This window comes from Prinia subflava, chromosome 24 (genome assembly GCF_021018805.1).
Source record: "Prinia subflava isolate CZ2003 ecotype Zambia chromosome 24, Cam_Psub_1.2, whole genome shotgun sequence".
Classification (NCBI taxonomy): Eukaryota; Metazoa; Chordata; class Aves; order Passeriformes; family Cisticolidae; genus Prinia; species Prinia subflava.
The window spans coordinates 1481951-1497325 of NC_086270.1; the positions used below are offsets into that span (position 1 = coordinate 1481951).

Consider the following 15375-nt stretch of genomic DNA (forward strand, 5'->3'; position numbering starts at 1 on the left):
ATCCATCCCTCCATCCATGGATCCCTCCATCCCTCCATCCATCCATCCATCCATCCATCCATCCCTCCATCCATCCCTCCATCCATCCCTCCATCCATCCCTCCATCCATCCATCCATCCCTCCATCCATCCCTCCATCCCTCCATCCATCCATCCATCCCTCCCTCCATCCATCCATCCATCCATCCATCCATCCATCCATCCATCCATCCATCCATCCATCCATCCATCCATCCCTCCATCCATCCATCCATCCATCCATCCATCCATCCATCCATCCATCCATCCATCCCTCCATCCATCTCATCCTTGGTCCTAAAGCCAGGAGAACCTCCCAAACCCATACAAAGGACTCAACCTTGATCCTAAGCCCAGGAGAACCTCCCAAATCCATCCAGAAAATTCATCCTTCCCCCTAAAGCCAGCAGAACCTCCAAAATAACACCCCTGGGACACCAAAGCCTCCCGAGCAGTGACGGAGCCGTGGCTTGGGGAGAAGTTGGGACGCTCCAATCCACCCAGAGGTACCTTTGGCTGCCAGGTCCTTGTCTGCTCCCTGGGAGCGGGCGATGAGCTCTTCCCCGCGGCGTTTGAGGGCCTCGAAGGAGGGCTGCAGCTTCTCCAGCTCCACCGTGGAGTTCTTGTTCTCGCTGATGCACTCGCGGATCTTGTCGACCTCGGCGGGGATGAGGGGCGGCAGCCGCAGGCGCGAGGAGAGGCTCTCCAGGGTCTCCAGCATGGGCTCGATCTTGTCGTGGAACTGGGGAGGAGCAAAGCCATCAGGGCAGGAGGGAGGGGACAAAGTGACACCGCGGAGCCGCCGGCACAGAGCCGGAGAGGGCACGGACAGCGCCTGCGACAGCAGCAACGACACCTCTGCAGCAGCAACGACACCCCTGCAGCAGCAGTGCCACCCCTGCAGCAGCAACGACACCTCTGCAGCAGCAATGCCACCCCTGCAGCAGCAATGCCACCCCTGCAGCAGAACAAGACCCCTGCAGCAGCAATGCCACCCCTGCAGCAGCAATGCCACCCCTGCAGCAGCAACGACACCCCTGCAGCAGAATGAGACCTCTGCAGCAGCAATGACACCCCTGCAACAGCAATGACACTTCTGCAGCAGCAATGACACCCCTGCAGCAGCAATGACACCTCTGCAGCAGCAATGCCACCTCTGCAGCAGCAATGACACTTCTGCAGCAGCAATGACACCTCTGCAGCAGCAATGACACCTCTGCAGCAGCAATGACACTTCTGCAGCAGCAATGACACCTCTGCAGCAGCAATGCCACCCCTGCAGCAGCAATGCCACCTCTGCAGCACCAATGACACCTCTGCAGCAGCAATGCCACCCCTGCAGCACCAATGACACCTCTGCAGCAGCAATGCCACCCCTGCAGCAGCAATGCCACCCCTGCAGCAGCAATGACACCCCTGCAGCAGCAATGACACCCCTGCAGCAGCAATGACACCTCTGCAGCAGCAATGCCACCCCTGCAGCAGCAATGACACCTCTGCAGCAGAATGAGACCTCTGCAGCAGCAATGACACCCCTGCAACAGCAATGACACTTCTGCAGCAGCAATGACACCTCTGCAGCAGCAATGACACCTCTGCAGCAGCAATGACACTTCTGCAGCAGCAATGACACCTCTGCAGCAGCAATGCCACCCCTGCAGCAGCAATGCCACCTCTGCAGCACCAATGACACCTCTGCAGCAGCAATGCCACCCCTGCAGCACCAATGACACCTCTGCAGCAGCAATGCCACCCCTGCAGCCTCCTGCTCACGCCTGCCCTGCTGCAGCAGAGCCCACAGGGACACTCGCAGAGCACCTGTGACCCAAACACGGCAGCGCTTTGGATTCAGCACGAAAAATCCGCGCTTTTCCTTCGCTGCCATCTCAGTTTTGGTGGCTGGGGAACCTCAGTGCTGATTGAGGGAACACCCAGGCAAGAAATGCTGCTGGAAAAGCGCCCGTGTTTGGTGCTGATGGGAAGCTCCACGTGGTGCAAGGCCAGTGGAAACCCATCCCAGCTTTCAGGGCCGGCGGGAGCTGCATGCGGGTGGGGAGGAGCTGCCACGGAGCTGCGGCCTCAAAAGCAGAACCAGAAAGCCACAAAGTGAGGAGGGAGGGGGGGTCTAGCAGGGTTTATTGTTGTTTTTTTAAAAGAGAAGTCAACTTTGGCCTTAAAGATCCCAAACTGTCTCTGCTGGTGGGAAGGACAGCTCAGCACTGGGGCTGCTCTTGTCCCTCTCCCAGTTCTTACTGGGAATGCACCAGTGCAGGTGCCCACCAAATCCCAGCTCTCCCAGCAGAGAGGGGCTGGGGCTCTCGGTGCAAAGTTGATCAGGACAGGCTGGCTCAGCCAACAAGCAGGAGCAAACCAGCACATCCAGCTGGAGCAGTGTGAACCCTTCCAAAAGCAAAACCTCTGCCCTGCAGGAAGCGTTCCCAGCTGAGAAGCTGAAGACCAGGCAACAACGCAATGAAAGCCATCCCAAAAAAAATGTGATCCCAGGCCCCCCAGCCCGGTGTTAATTTGTAAAAGCATGTTCTGCTGAGCTGTGCACGGACCAGAAATGGAAGTCTGGGTGTCAAACAGAGTCAGGCCAGGGAGGGTAAATGGACATCTGTGGTGGGGGGACTCGCTTACCTCCGAAATCTGCAATGGTGGGGCGCAGTCAACACAAGAATGAAATGTGGGGAGGACGGGCACAGGCAGCACCACACACAGACAAACACATTCCACAGTGGGAGTGAGAGATGAGAGGGGAGGGGAATGTGGAGGGGGGGAAAAACTCGGAGTTAATACAAGTGCAAACCAAGAGAAGTGACTACACAATACAGGAATTAAGAAAATAAACACCCAGGACGTGACAAAAACCAACCGCGCTGCGGTGACACGGGGGGGAAATGAAACATAACTGGGGGTCAACAACCCTCAGCAGCAGGAGCACTTCACCCCCTTTTTGGATTTTAGCACCTCCAGTCTTTGCCCTTCCTCTCCTATTTCTCCTCCTGCACTCACCCACCTCCTCAGGAGATGCCCAGACCCCGGACACATCCGTTACCTCTCCCGTACAAAGCATCCCATGGCACTCACAGCTTATCACAACTGAAAATTATCTCTTCAAGCTCTTTCAAGAGGCCCTTCCCAACCTTGGGCAGATGCCAGAGCAGCCCCTTTGAACCAGCATCGTTACTGAGGCCGTAAAAATTTACAACCCCATTTACTATTGGAGCCTCCAACGCCTTCTCTGCTCCCACAGCCAGCAGGAAACCACCCTGGAGGTGCCTGACCACGTTATTCCTTGTAAAGGGATTTTACAGGGGGAATAAAACCACACTCAAAGGCACGTGGCTGTCCCGGGGGGCTGTGGGAGGGGGATTCACCTCCCTGGCACCCCGGCGTACCTGGGTGGACTGAGAGAAGGCCTCGTCGAGCGCCAGGGCCCGCTGGCAAACCTCCTCCTTGATTTTGGCATACAAAGCCTCAGCCCTGGAGTATTTTTCTTGCACCATCTCGCCTTCCTCGGGGTTGAGGTCCTTGAGCTGGGGCCCGATTTTCAGCAGCTTGTCGATGTGAGGTTTGTGTTCAGCGATGGACTCTCTCAGTTGCTAGGGAATAGAGGGAAGGGGGGGATAAAACCCCCACGTTTGTTTAGAAATCTGCTGCGAGCTGCTGCCTGTTTATTCCAAACAGCACTCCAAGAGCAGTGATGGTATCTGGGAGGAACTCACACCCTGGATTTCGTGCCCCAGCATCTGCCAAGCACATGGCACTGGGCTCTTCCCAACATGGCCATGGCACAGCGCCTGGCACGGGCCCTTCCCCAGCCTCTCACCCTCCCCACAGCTCCACGGAGGACCCCACTGGGAATTTTTTTTGCTTTGCAGCCCCTACCCCAAAAGCACAAAGTGTTTTTTTCCAGGAGATCCAAAAGTAGCCAGGTTTCCTTGGGAGCGAGCTGAATTTTGGTAAGGAGTGCTCCAACATAATAAGGGATTTCTGTGTGGCACTCTTGCATTACACAAGCAAACCCCCCAAAAAGAACACAAAAGGGGAAAAAAAGGAGGAAAATTCAGAAGAAAAAGATGCTCTTTCCCCTGCCTTCTGCTGAGGGCAGAACTGATGGGGCAGGAGGAGCAAACTCTGCATCCTCTTACCCTCATGTCATCCTGCTGCTGCTTGAGCTGCTCGTGGTCGATGGCTGGGGGTGGCAGCTGCGAGATGAGGGCTTGGGTCTCCTCAATCCATGGGTTCAGCTCCTCGTAGGTCTCCCAGAACTGGTTGACCAGGACCTGTGCACGCTCCAGGCGGGCGTAGCGCTCCGAGTTGAGCTGGCTCACGGCCTCGTACTGCTGCACCAGGGACTCGGTTTTCTCCTAAAAACAGCAAGAGGGAGGAGAGTTATAGGGAGGGAGGCAAAAGGGCCAGCTCCACGCTGAGAGCTGGAAGGAAAGGAGGTGCCTTTGGTGGCCTTCCACGCTGTAATTCCAGTTAAAGCAGCCTCGGGAATCTCCCCCTCCCCATCGCCAAACCGTGCAATAAAACCAGGCAATAAAGGAGAGTCATAAACGTAAAGAGATTCCTGCTAACGCTGGTGGGAATTGCTGAAGATGGAGTGATTTTAAACCGTGCAAGGGTTGAGGATTCACCTCTCTGCCCTCTCTGTCCCCTCCTGTTGCAGGAAACAGCAGAGGAGGGCTCACCTGCAGAGCAGCTTTTTGCTCCTCGCCGCAGGTGCCGAAGATCTCGTTGCGCTGGCTGAAGAGCTCGTCCATGGAGTCCTTGTGCCGGATGATGTCGATGGAAAACGCCTGCAGAAAAAGCAAGGAGACAACTCAGAGCTCAGCCCAACCTCTCCCCAGCCCAGCCACAGCATCCTCCTGTCAAGAGACCCCCCCAGTGTCCTGTGGCAAACTGAAAATCTGGCTGGGAATGCAGATTCCTGCCTGTTCTCCTCATCTAAACCAACTTCTCTCTTTTAAAGACCCAAAAACAGCTCTTAAAATCTGGAATGATCCACACCCAAGGTCCTCACTGGAGGAAAAGCTCCATCACCCATTCGTTAGTGAATCTTATCCCACAAAATGATGCTCTCCAGAGCTGCATCCACCAATAACTTTGCCATTCCCAAGGTCCATGAGATTAACAGCGGGAAGCTGAGCTCAATTTAACTTAATGCTCGACAGTTCAGTCCCCCTTCTCTCTTATAACAGCGTCTTGTTTTCCATTTTTTTCTTTAATTTTAAATCCAATAAGCCTGCGTGCTGCTCTGATTGCCCAGGCAGAGGGAAGAAAAGGGCCGTTTATTTAAAGTACACGTTCTTTCAGCCATGAGCTCATCTCAAAGATATATAGAAAAAAAAAAACCAACCCAACCCCTCCAGCACCTCTTTGTTCCACGTCTGGCTGTAGGGAGGGAGCTGTGGAGTCCCTCACTGCAGGGAACAATGAGCAAAAAGCAAATGGAAACCACCCTCATTAATCAATATATACATTTCTCTAAACCTTTCCTGCTGCCTGTGCTGGTGAGACCCTGGCAGAGCTTGCTCTGGTGGCCACAGGGAAAAGCTTCCATGGGAGCAGCTCTCCCAAGGGAGACCAAAGCAAAGCACCCATCAAGCCCTAAATGGCTCCTGTAAGCTTTAAGAAGATTTTCCCTTGGGAAGCCCAACCCTGGGATGATTTAGATAAATTTTTTCCTTTTTTTTCCTCCTTTCACATCTCAAGGACAAGTGTTGCATCTCTCCCGGCGCTCTGAGCTCAGCACTGCCCATCCCAGGGTGAAGCTGCTCCCCCAAAACCCATCCCACCCCCCAAACTGGCCTGTCCCTCCTTGCTGCCCACCCCAGGGTGAAGCTGCTCCCCCAAAACCCATCCCACCACCCAAACTGGACTGTCCCCACCCCACCCAGCCCACCAGGGAGGGCACACAGACCTTCTGCACCTGCAGCTGAGCCGTTGTCTGGTCCTGCTCCAGGCGGATGGGACCCAGAGCCAGCAGCTTCCTCTTGGTCTCGGCCACCCAGGCCAGCTCTGCATCCGCTGCCTGCTCGTACTGGCACAGGGGACAGGAGGGACAGTGGTCAGTGCTGGGCACAGTGGGGGTCACAGAGGGACCCACGGGGACAAAGGTGTGGAGGAGAAGGGGACATTGGGGTGGGGCTCAGGTTTTTGACCCCACGCTGCCCTCGTGGCTCCTGCGGCTGCTTTTGGGGCAAGCTGGAGCAGCCACCTGTCCCTACAGCCTGCAGGGAAAGGGACATCCCTATAAATAGGAGAACTTTCTTTGCTCCTTCATGGAGAACTCAGGCATTCCCAGCACTCCACACCCTCCAGTTCATTCAGGACAAGCCTTTTTGGGGAGGACTGCTGGCCTGGAACAAATCCCTGTGCTCTCCCAGCAGGGGATGGTGTTTTCCCAGCTTTGACAGTCACCTGTCACCACTTTTACACCACCTCCATCACCCCTGCAGGCAGAAGTTCACAGGCAGGACCACGCAGTGCTGCTCCAGAGTTATCCCATCCCAAAAACACACCCCAGGACGGGTCAGCCACCACCCTGCTGCTGCTGGGATCCATTTCCTGGCATTCCTGATGGGATTTCCCCCTCCTGTCTGGCTGTGCTTGCTGCCACGGCCCCCGTGTGCCCTGCTCTCCCAAGAAAACCCTGCAGGGGTGCCTCCCTCACCTGCTGAGACCTCTGGATAGCAGCATCGATCTCCTCCACCCTCTGCTTGACGGTGTCGCTGACCAGTTTGTAGCGCTCGTTGGTGTCCGACACCAGCTTGTCCAGCCCCTCGCGGGCTCTCCAGGGCACCAGCTCCAGCAGAGCCCTGCTCACCTCGTTCACCGTGTCCAGCACGAGCCTGTGCTCCATCACCTCCTTCTTCAGCTCCTGTGGACGGCACCCATGGATGTGTGTCCTCCCAAAGCAGAGAATAAACCACCCCCATCCCGAGGGTGCTGCTCTCCCACCTTTTGCCGCTGCTGGAATTGAGGGATCTGCTCTCCAGCAGGGGATTGAGCCCCGCTGGAGGCCAGCTCCTCCTCCACCGTGCTCATCCAGCCCGTGAGCTCCTCGTGGGTGGACTGGAACTTGGTGGCCAGCTGCCGGGCCTGCTCCAGCGTGCGCAGAGCCTTGGAGCTGGCGGCCGTGATGTCGGAGTAGCGCGTCTTGATCCCGTCCAGCTTCTCCTGGATCAGCAGCACCTCCTCCCCTGCGGGACAGCGGCCAGGGGGAAAGGATGAGACACCCCAGGAGGCCCCAGGAGCCGCTTTCTCTGTCCCTCTCTCTTTTAAACAGCGAATTCCAGCCTCGCTTTTCTTTGTGTCAATGCGACTTCAGCCTGTTTTTACTTGGAGTTGAGATTTTCCACCAGCACAACATCCACCTCATCCCTGGGATGGGATTGGATGGGATGGGATGGGATGGGATGGGATGGGGATGGGAATGGGGATGGGAATGGGGATGGGATGGGAATGGGATGGGGATGGGAATGGGGATGGGAATGAGGATGGGATGGGAATGGGAATGGGAATGGGAATGGGAATGGGAATGGGGATGGGAATGGGAATGGGAATGGGGATGGGAATGAAGGAATGGGAATGGGAATGGGAATGGGAATGGGAATGGGAATGGGAATGGGAATGGGGATGGGAATGAAGGAATGGGAATGGGATGGGAATGGGATGGGAATGGGAATGAGATGGCCATGGGAATGGGATGGGAATGGGATGGGAATGGGAATGGGAATGGGAATGGGAATGGGAATGGGAATGGGAATGGGAATGGGGATGGGGATGGGAATGAAGGAATGGGAATGGGAATGGGAATGGGAATGGGATATGGGATATGGGGATGGGAATGGGATATGGGGATGGGAATGGGATATGGGGATGGGAATGGGAATGGGAATGGGAATGGGAATGGGAATGGGAATGGGAATGGGAATGGGAATGGGGATGGGAATGGGATGGGATGGGAATGGGATATGGGGATGGGGATGGGAATGGGAATGGGAATGGGAATGGGATGGGAATGGGATATGGGGATGGGGATGGGGATGGGATGGGATGGGAATGGGATATGGGGATGGGGATGGGGATGGGGATGGGATAGGATGGGATAGGATGGGATAGGATGGGATAGGATGGGATAGGATGGGATAGGATGGGATAGGATGGGATAGGATGGGATAGGATGGGATAGGATGGGATGGGAATGGGATGGGAATGGGATGGGAATGGAATGGGAATGGGAATGGGAATGGGAATGGGAATGGGAATGGGAATGGGAATGGGAATGGGAATGGGAATGGGAATGGGAATGGGAATGGGAATGGGAATGGGAATGGGATGGGATGGGATGGGAATGGGAATGAGATGGGAATGGGAATGGGATAGAATGGGATGGGAATGGGAATGGGAATGGGAATGGGGATGGGAATGAGATGGGAATGGGAATGGGAATGGGAATGGGAATGAGATGGGAATGGGAATGGGAATGGGAATGGGAATGGGAATGGGATAGAATGGGATGGGAATGGGAATGGGAATGGGAATGGGAATGGGAATGGGAATGGGAATGGGAATGGGAATGGGGATGGGGATGGGGATGGGGATGGGGATGGGAATGGGAATGGGAATGAGGATGGGATGGGAATGGAATGGGAATGGGAATGAGGATGGGAGTGTGCTGCAAAGCCCAGCTTTGCCCCAAGCCCCGAAGCCACCTCAACTCAGCTCTCAGCAACGTGTCACAGCTCCAAGCAAACAGGGTCAGTTCACCCCTCGCTGCTGTTTCCGAGAGGACACAGAGCTGCCTGCCAAAGCCTTTGTAATCGCTCTTCCTGCCCCACAGCTCCCACAAGGACGCAGGGCTGCACATCTGCTCCCAGCTGACCACATCTGAAGGAAACGCAGCGCCCCGACCTCTCTTCCCACTCATAAACATAAACTCACACCCACGTGGCAACAGCCACAACTGCTCAGTCTGGGAAAGCAATATTAGGAGAGGGCTGGGGGTATTTTTAAACTCTTTTCCATGTGATTTAGCAGCTGGCTGCAGTGAGAAAAGCCTCCCTCAGCACTGAGCATCCCCACAGCAGCAGTGGGAATCACCCGCTCCCCAAGCTGTGAGGTTGGGATTTTGGGACCAGGCAAATCCTAAGCTGGAGTGTTTGTGGCTTAGCATCCAAGCCTGGATGCAAACCAGCTACTTTGGGAGTTTCCAAAAGGAAATTAAAACCTGAGGGAGAAAAGCCTCCACCCAACAGAGCATGGGCTTCCCAAGAAAAAGCCTTGAGGATGGATTCCCAGACCCCCCACATCTCCCAGAGCACGCCAAGATCCCCTCTCATACCTGTGGTTTGCTTCAGGAGAGCTTGTCCATTTCTAATGGCTTGGTCCACGTTCTTCTTCCTGTTCACAATCTCCTCATTCAGAGCCTGAAGCAAAAGGCAAATTTGGGTCACCCTGCTGCGGGCAGGTCCCTGAGTCCTGCCAGCCAGAGATGCTGTGGAGGGCACGAACCTCCCTACTGAGCACAGGCAGGGTGGGAAACCCATCTGAAAACTGTCCTGTCATCCTGCTCAGGGAATTACTGGGATTTTGGGGACTAAAAAACCCAAATCTCAGAGCAAACCCAACCCAAATCATTGGATCTGTGCCACCAAAGGACCCTTGGTGTTGGACAGAACCTCACTCTTGAACAGAGCCTGCACAGCCCCAGGGAGGGGAAGCAGAAGCTGCCTCAGTGGCCAGCCCAGCTCCAAAAACCCACCAGGCTCTTCCAGCTCTCAGTTTTGGAATCCAGCTTTCTGAAGGCACGGGGTGGCCAAGCTGGCTCACACACTGTTCACAAATCAAACCAACTATTTGAAGTTCCCCCGCCTTGAGAAACCCATTTTTTTTTTTGGTGGGGGCCCACAATTGTTGTTTATAACACACAAAATCTCTTTACGCTCCTCTCCAAGCCTCTGACAGACCCAGCTTCGCAAAATTAAACTCAGACCAGAAACATAAACAAAACCAGATAAAACTCAACGAAACAAACAATATCAAGATGGAAGGAAAGAAAAGAAAATAAAAGGAAAATTTAAAAAAAAAAAAAGGGGAAATACCAGCTGGTCGGCATGCTGCTTCTGCAGGACGTCCCGTTTGTAATCCTTTATGGCCACTGAGCCCAGCTTGTCCTCCACCTCAGCCAGCCAGTTGAGCACTTCCACCTCCTCCTCCCCAAAAATCCTGGCGTTGGCCAGGGCTTGTGCCAGCAGTGCTGCCTTGCGGCCACACCGCTCGCGGGCCTCGCCGTAGCGGCTCTGCAGAGCTTCTAATTTCTCTGCCAGCAGCCCCTGCTCGGCAGCACAGCTCAGGGAGGACAGCGCCTGCCCCAGCCCCAGCGCCCCTGACACGTCGGCAGCGTGGCTCTCTATGTCCTCCTCCAGAGCCTGGATGGTGGGGGGCAAAATGGACAATGGGAAGGGGTGGGAAGAAAAGAAAAAATGACAAAAAAAATGAGTGGAGAATGAGGGAAATAAAAAGAACGCAACGTAAAATGGGGAACGTAACTGATAAAATGGAGGAGATGTAAAAGCCGCCCCTGAACGGGCAAACTGAGGTGAAATTAAAAAAGAAACACATGAATGGGAATGGGTTTTTCTATCCAAATGTGCTGGGAGGTGCAAGGACACCAGTTTAATGTTTACCCACACTGGTGGGTCAAGCCTTGCAGCCTTCTCTGTACATAAAACAGCCTGGATAACTCCTCCAGTCCTTGTTTGTGCCAAAAAAACCCCCTCTGGTTGTGGTGGAAACAACTGACCTGAGTCCAACCACCTCCATCCTGTTCCTGCACGGGTCCTACCTTGTGGCGGCTGATCTGCTGCTGGATTTTGGCAGTCTGGGTGCCAATGGGCTCAGAGTTGGCCAGTTTCTTCTCAGTCACCGACAGCCAGTCGGACACGGGCTCCGTGGTCTCGTGGAACTGCTTTGCCAGCACCAAGATATCCTCCAGCTGCTTCTGCCTACAAAAAAAAAGCAATCAAAATAAAATTAGAAGGAAGTAATTGTTCAAGGTCGGGTTGGATGCGGCCCTGAGCGAGTTGGGCTGGTGGAAGGTGGCCCTGCTGACAGCAGGGAGTTGGAATAAAATGGTTTTTTAGGTTCCCTCCAACCCAAACCAGCCTGTGATTCCTTGAGTCAAAGAAAACACCAAGGAGCAGCTCCCAGCAGCTTCAGGTCTTTGGAAGAAGGAACTGAAGCAGCTCTGTTCAGAGCAAGGTGAGACACCATTGTCAGGCAAAGATAAAAATCAATGTGGAGGAACTGCAAAATAAGCTTTTCCTGCAGCTGTGCCTTTGGGATCCGGTTTATCGCCCTGGGAAGGTGGCAGAAGGGCTTCCCCATTGTGCAGCTTTTAATGAAACAGTTTGAGATTCGAAAGGACCTTAAAGATCATTTAATTCCAACTCCCTTTTGTTCCATCCCTATCACTGTCTTGGAGATCCCTCAGCTCATGGCCAGGCTCTTGATCTCTCAGGGCTTCTGTTTAAAGACAACAGTCCTGGATGGACAGTCCAGCTTGTTGGAATGAAAAAAATAGAAAAGTGTCCAATCTGGCCCTCAGAAGTGACTTCATAACCTCAAACATCAGCTTAGGCAGAAATAAGTAACTCATAAACAAAATTCTGGCGGCATAAAGGTGTCAACAGGATGCTGCCAAACATTAAAACTCACAGGAATAAAAATAACATCCCTCCCCTGCAGGGAAATTATTTAATCTCAGCTCTCCCCTGCCATTGTAAACCTCTGCTATCAGCTCCCAGCCAGCCTTTGATTCCTCACGTTTCCCATCTGTTTCCAGGATGTGTCTGCACCAAAATCCCCGCCAGCTTCCGAATGTCACCCGGGGTTCTGGGGGACCACGGCCAGTGGGGTGGGCTGGTCCTGAGCCCCTCACCTGGCCCCGGCCTTCCCCAGGGGTGGTCCTGAACCTCTCACCTGGCAGCTGCCCTGCCCAGGGGTGGTCCTGAACCTCTCACCTGGCAGCTGCCCTGCCCAGGGGTGGTCCTGAACCTCTCACCTGGCCCAGGGATGGTCCTGAGCCCCTCACCTGGCCCAGGGGTGGTCCTGAGCCCCTCACCTGGCCCCTGCCCTGCCCAGGGGTGGTCCTGAGCCCCTCACCTGGCCCAGGGGTGGTCCTGAGCCCCTCACCTGGCCCAGGGGTGGTCCTGAGCCCCTCACCTGGCCCAGGGGTGGTCCTGAGCCCCTCACCTGGCAGCTGCCCTGCCCAAAGGTGGGTTGGTGCCCCTCACCTGGCCGCTGCCCTGCCCAGCAGCCCCTCCCAGCGCCGGGCCAGGCTCTCCAGCTGCCCCACGATCTTGTCTCGGTCCGCGAGCTCGGCCGCCTGCGCGATGCGGTCGCCCTCGGCCTGGATCATCTCCACCGTGGCCTTGCGGTCGTCCAGGAGGCGCTGGAGCAGCTTTGGAGAGGAAAAGGAAGAGGGGAGGGGAGTGAGCAGATTGGGGCAGCAGCACCAAATCCAGCCCTTGGAGGGGTCAGATCTCTAATTGTGGGCTCAGAGGCGCTGCCAGCGCTGGGCTGAGAGCGGGCACAACCCAGAGGGATGGCTCTGCCCTCAAAACCAGCTCAAAAAAATTATAGAGTTATATTATATTGTTGTATTATATTATATTACATTATAATAATGAGATGCTTTGATTTGGGCAGCCCTGAAGTGGTCAGGCAGCTGGACAGGGTGATCATTGTAGGTCCCATCCAACTGAACTTTCATTTTTTCTATTCTATTCTATTCTATTCTATTCTATTCTATTCTATTCTATTCTATTCTATTCTATTCTATTCTATTCTATTCTATTCTATTCTATTCCATTCCATTCCATTCCATTCCATTCCATTCCATTCCATTCCATTCCATTATTCCATTCCATTCCATTCCATTCCATTATTCCATTCCATTCCATTCCATCCCATCCCATCCCATCCCATTCCATTCCATTCCATTCCATTCCATTCCATTCCATTCCATTCCATTCCATTCCATTATTCCATTCCATTCCATTCCATTCCATTCCATTCCATTCCATTCCATTCCATTCCATTCCATTCCATTCCATTCCATTCCATTCCATTCCATTCCATTATTCCATTCCATTCCATTCCATTCCATTCCATTCCATTCCATTCTCCTTTTCCCCTTTCCCTTTTTTCTTCCCCCTCTTCTTTCCTCTTCCCTTCCCCCTTCTCTCTTTTACACTACTCAAGATCCAAACCACTTCTGTGCCCAGAAGAGTTTTCCGAGTCCTCCCCACCAAACCCCTCCAAACTTATCAAGTTTTTAACTTCCACTTGAAGCCCATTTCCTCTTCCAACCTCCACACGTCAGACCGAGCCTGGGTAAGAATTCATTTCTAAAATATTTCCCCATGACCACACTTGACCTTCCCTCCTCCCGCCCCGAGGGCCGGCGCCGACCCCGGGCTGTTATCTCAGCAAACACGGGCACACCTCGGGGCTGCTCTCACACTTTGTGACATTCCCTTTGTCCAAACACCCAAACCAGGCCCTGCACCACCACCAGCCTGCTCCTGACACAGCAGAATTATCAGCACAAAGCAAAACTCTGGAAAAAACCACTTCCAACCAGCAAAGCCAATGTCAAGAGGCAGCGGGACAACGAAGGGACGCGGTGATTTAGGTGATGGAGTTGAGTGAGGGCAAACTCTTCATTGCATTGGGATGTGGGGAACTGAGATCCACCAGGAAAGAAGCGTGGATGTCCCAGCTGGACGCCCAGAACGTTGTCTGGTTGTCCTGAGGTCCCCTCCCACAGAGCCACCCTGTTCTCACCCACCTTCTGCTCCTGGATCTGGGCTTTCACCACCTTGTACTCGGCCGAGGGAGGTTTCTGGTTGGAGATGAGCTCCTCGGTGTCTGCCAGCCAGCTCAGCAGAGGCTCCAGGGCGTCCTGGAACTTCCCGCAGTGCAGCAGGGCCTCCTGCAGCTGAGCCACTCGCTGGGCCACCTGCACCCCAAAAAACAACCCAAAAACAACCCCAACACAGGGTCAGGCACCAGCACCAGCGCCTCAGCCCCCCGCCCGTGATCCTCTGCCTCCCCCAGACCCCAGAAAAAACAGGGACAGCCCCTCCCCATGGTCCCACCTTCTTGTTGAGGGTGTTCCAGCGGGTGTTGATCTCCTCCATGTCGTGCTCCAGCCCTTGGACATCACAGTTTTTCCCGGCGCTTTGGATGAGTCCCTGACCGATTCCATTGACCTGCTGCAGCTTCAGCTGCAGGGGATCCACTTGCTCCTTCTGGAATTGCTGTGGGTGGAAAAGGTGGGAGAGAAAAGGTGATTTGTAAGCTGTGAGCTGCTCTTCCAGCCGTTCAGTCATTCCATGGATACAACAGGCTTTCCTCTCCAGGGAAGATGCAGCAGACACTTGCACTGATTTTATTGGAATTGTGAAAGTTTGTCTAAACTCCTCCCTCGCCTTGACCTAGTGACACAGATGTCACAGGAGTCTGCTGGTGTGGAGCACAGCTCAGAGTCTACCCACACCCTCCTCTGGTTTTAAATGGGAGAAATCTCATTTTTCCAAGCACTGGAGTGAGGTAAAAAGAGAAAACTGGGGAAGAAATGAGAGCATCGGCTCTGACTCGCCATCAGATTGGGAAATAATGCTCCTGGGGAAAAAACCCCAAGCAATTCTCACAGTGAAGCTATTGAGAGCGGAGACCTGACATCATATGAGTTTTGTTAACCACGAAATTACAGGCAGCGAGGAGCTCGCTGAATTTCGAAAGACAAAGGCAATAGGCAATTAATGTGCGAGTCGTTTACCACGGATTTGGCACGGTCCTGCCTGGGAATCCTGTGGGGAAAAGCTTTCTAAACCAAAAAAGATTTGACAGGGAAGGGGGAGGAGAGCGAATGAAGCTCCCCATTGTCAGGAGAGGCAGCAGGGAGAATCCTGTTTCTCCGGAGGAGATAAACGCTCTTTATCAGAGCTGGGGATCTGCTGGAACCACGCGCTGCCTGTGCACCCTGCAGTCCCAAGGGATGAGCCTGCCCTGTCCCCACAGCAAACACCCCAAAAACAGGGAGCAGATTCCTGGCTCGCTCTGTTCCCCTGGCCAGGAGTCCATGCAGAGCACAGGTCACCCCACAGCCGGGCAGGAGCACAGCCCTTGGCCCTGGCACGGCGTTTTCCCGTTGGGAAGCAGAGGGGATGGCAGCCAGCCACCTGCTCCCTGTGCCCAAGGCAGCAGGGACATTGCCTACGCTGAAAAATTCCCACTTGGAGGCAAGAACTCCCCTGGCAGAGGAGACCCTGG

At 54.2% G+C, this 15375-nt stretch overlaps 1 protein-coding gene across 15 annotated transcripts in view; it reads right to left on the reverse strand.

Annotated features, from left to right (window-relative positions):
- MACF1 (microtubule actin crosslinking factor 1) overlaps nt 1–15375 on the reverse strand; it is a 145181-nt gene that overhangs the window by 21652 nt on the left and 108154 nt on the right. For 13 of the 15 annotated variants that reach the window (XM_063418751.1, XM_063418754.1, XM_063418743.1 and 10 more), the window contains 13 exons: nt 14199–14360; nt 13889–14059; nt 12330–12496; nt 10880–11039; nt 10137–10463; nt 9377–9461; nt 6991–7232; nt 6704–6910; nt 5951–6070; nt 4719–4826; nt 4173–4391; nt 3420–3623; nt 529–760 (listed from right to left, as the gene is read on the reverse strand). In XM_063418751.1, coding sequence (XP_063274821.1) covers nt 529–760; nt 3420–3623; nt 4173–4391; nt 4719–4826; nt 5951–6070; nt 6704–6910; nt 6991–7232; nt 9377–9461; nt 10137–10463; nt 10880–11039; nt 12330–12496; nt 13889–14059; nt 14199–14360 — 2404 coding nt within the window. Of the gene's footprint in view, nt 1–528; nt 761–2658; nt 2668–3067; nt 3077–3419; nt 3624–4172; nt 4392–4718; nt 4827–5950; nt 6071–6703; nt 6911–6990; nt 7233–9376; nt 9462–10136; nt 10464–10879; nt 11040–12329; nt 12497–13888; nt 14060–14198; nt 14361–15375 lie in introns of all 15 variants that reach the window. The other 2 variants (XM_063418753.1, XM_063418752.1) reach the window with 2 other exon arrangements.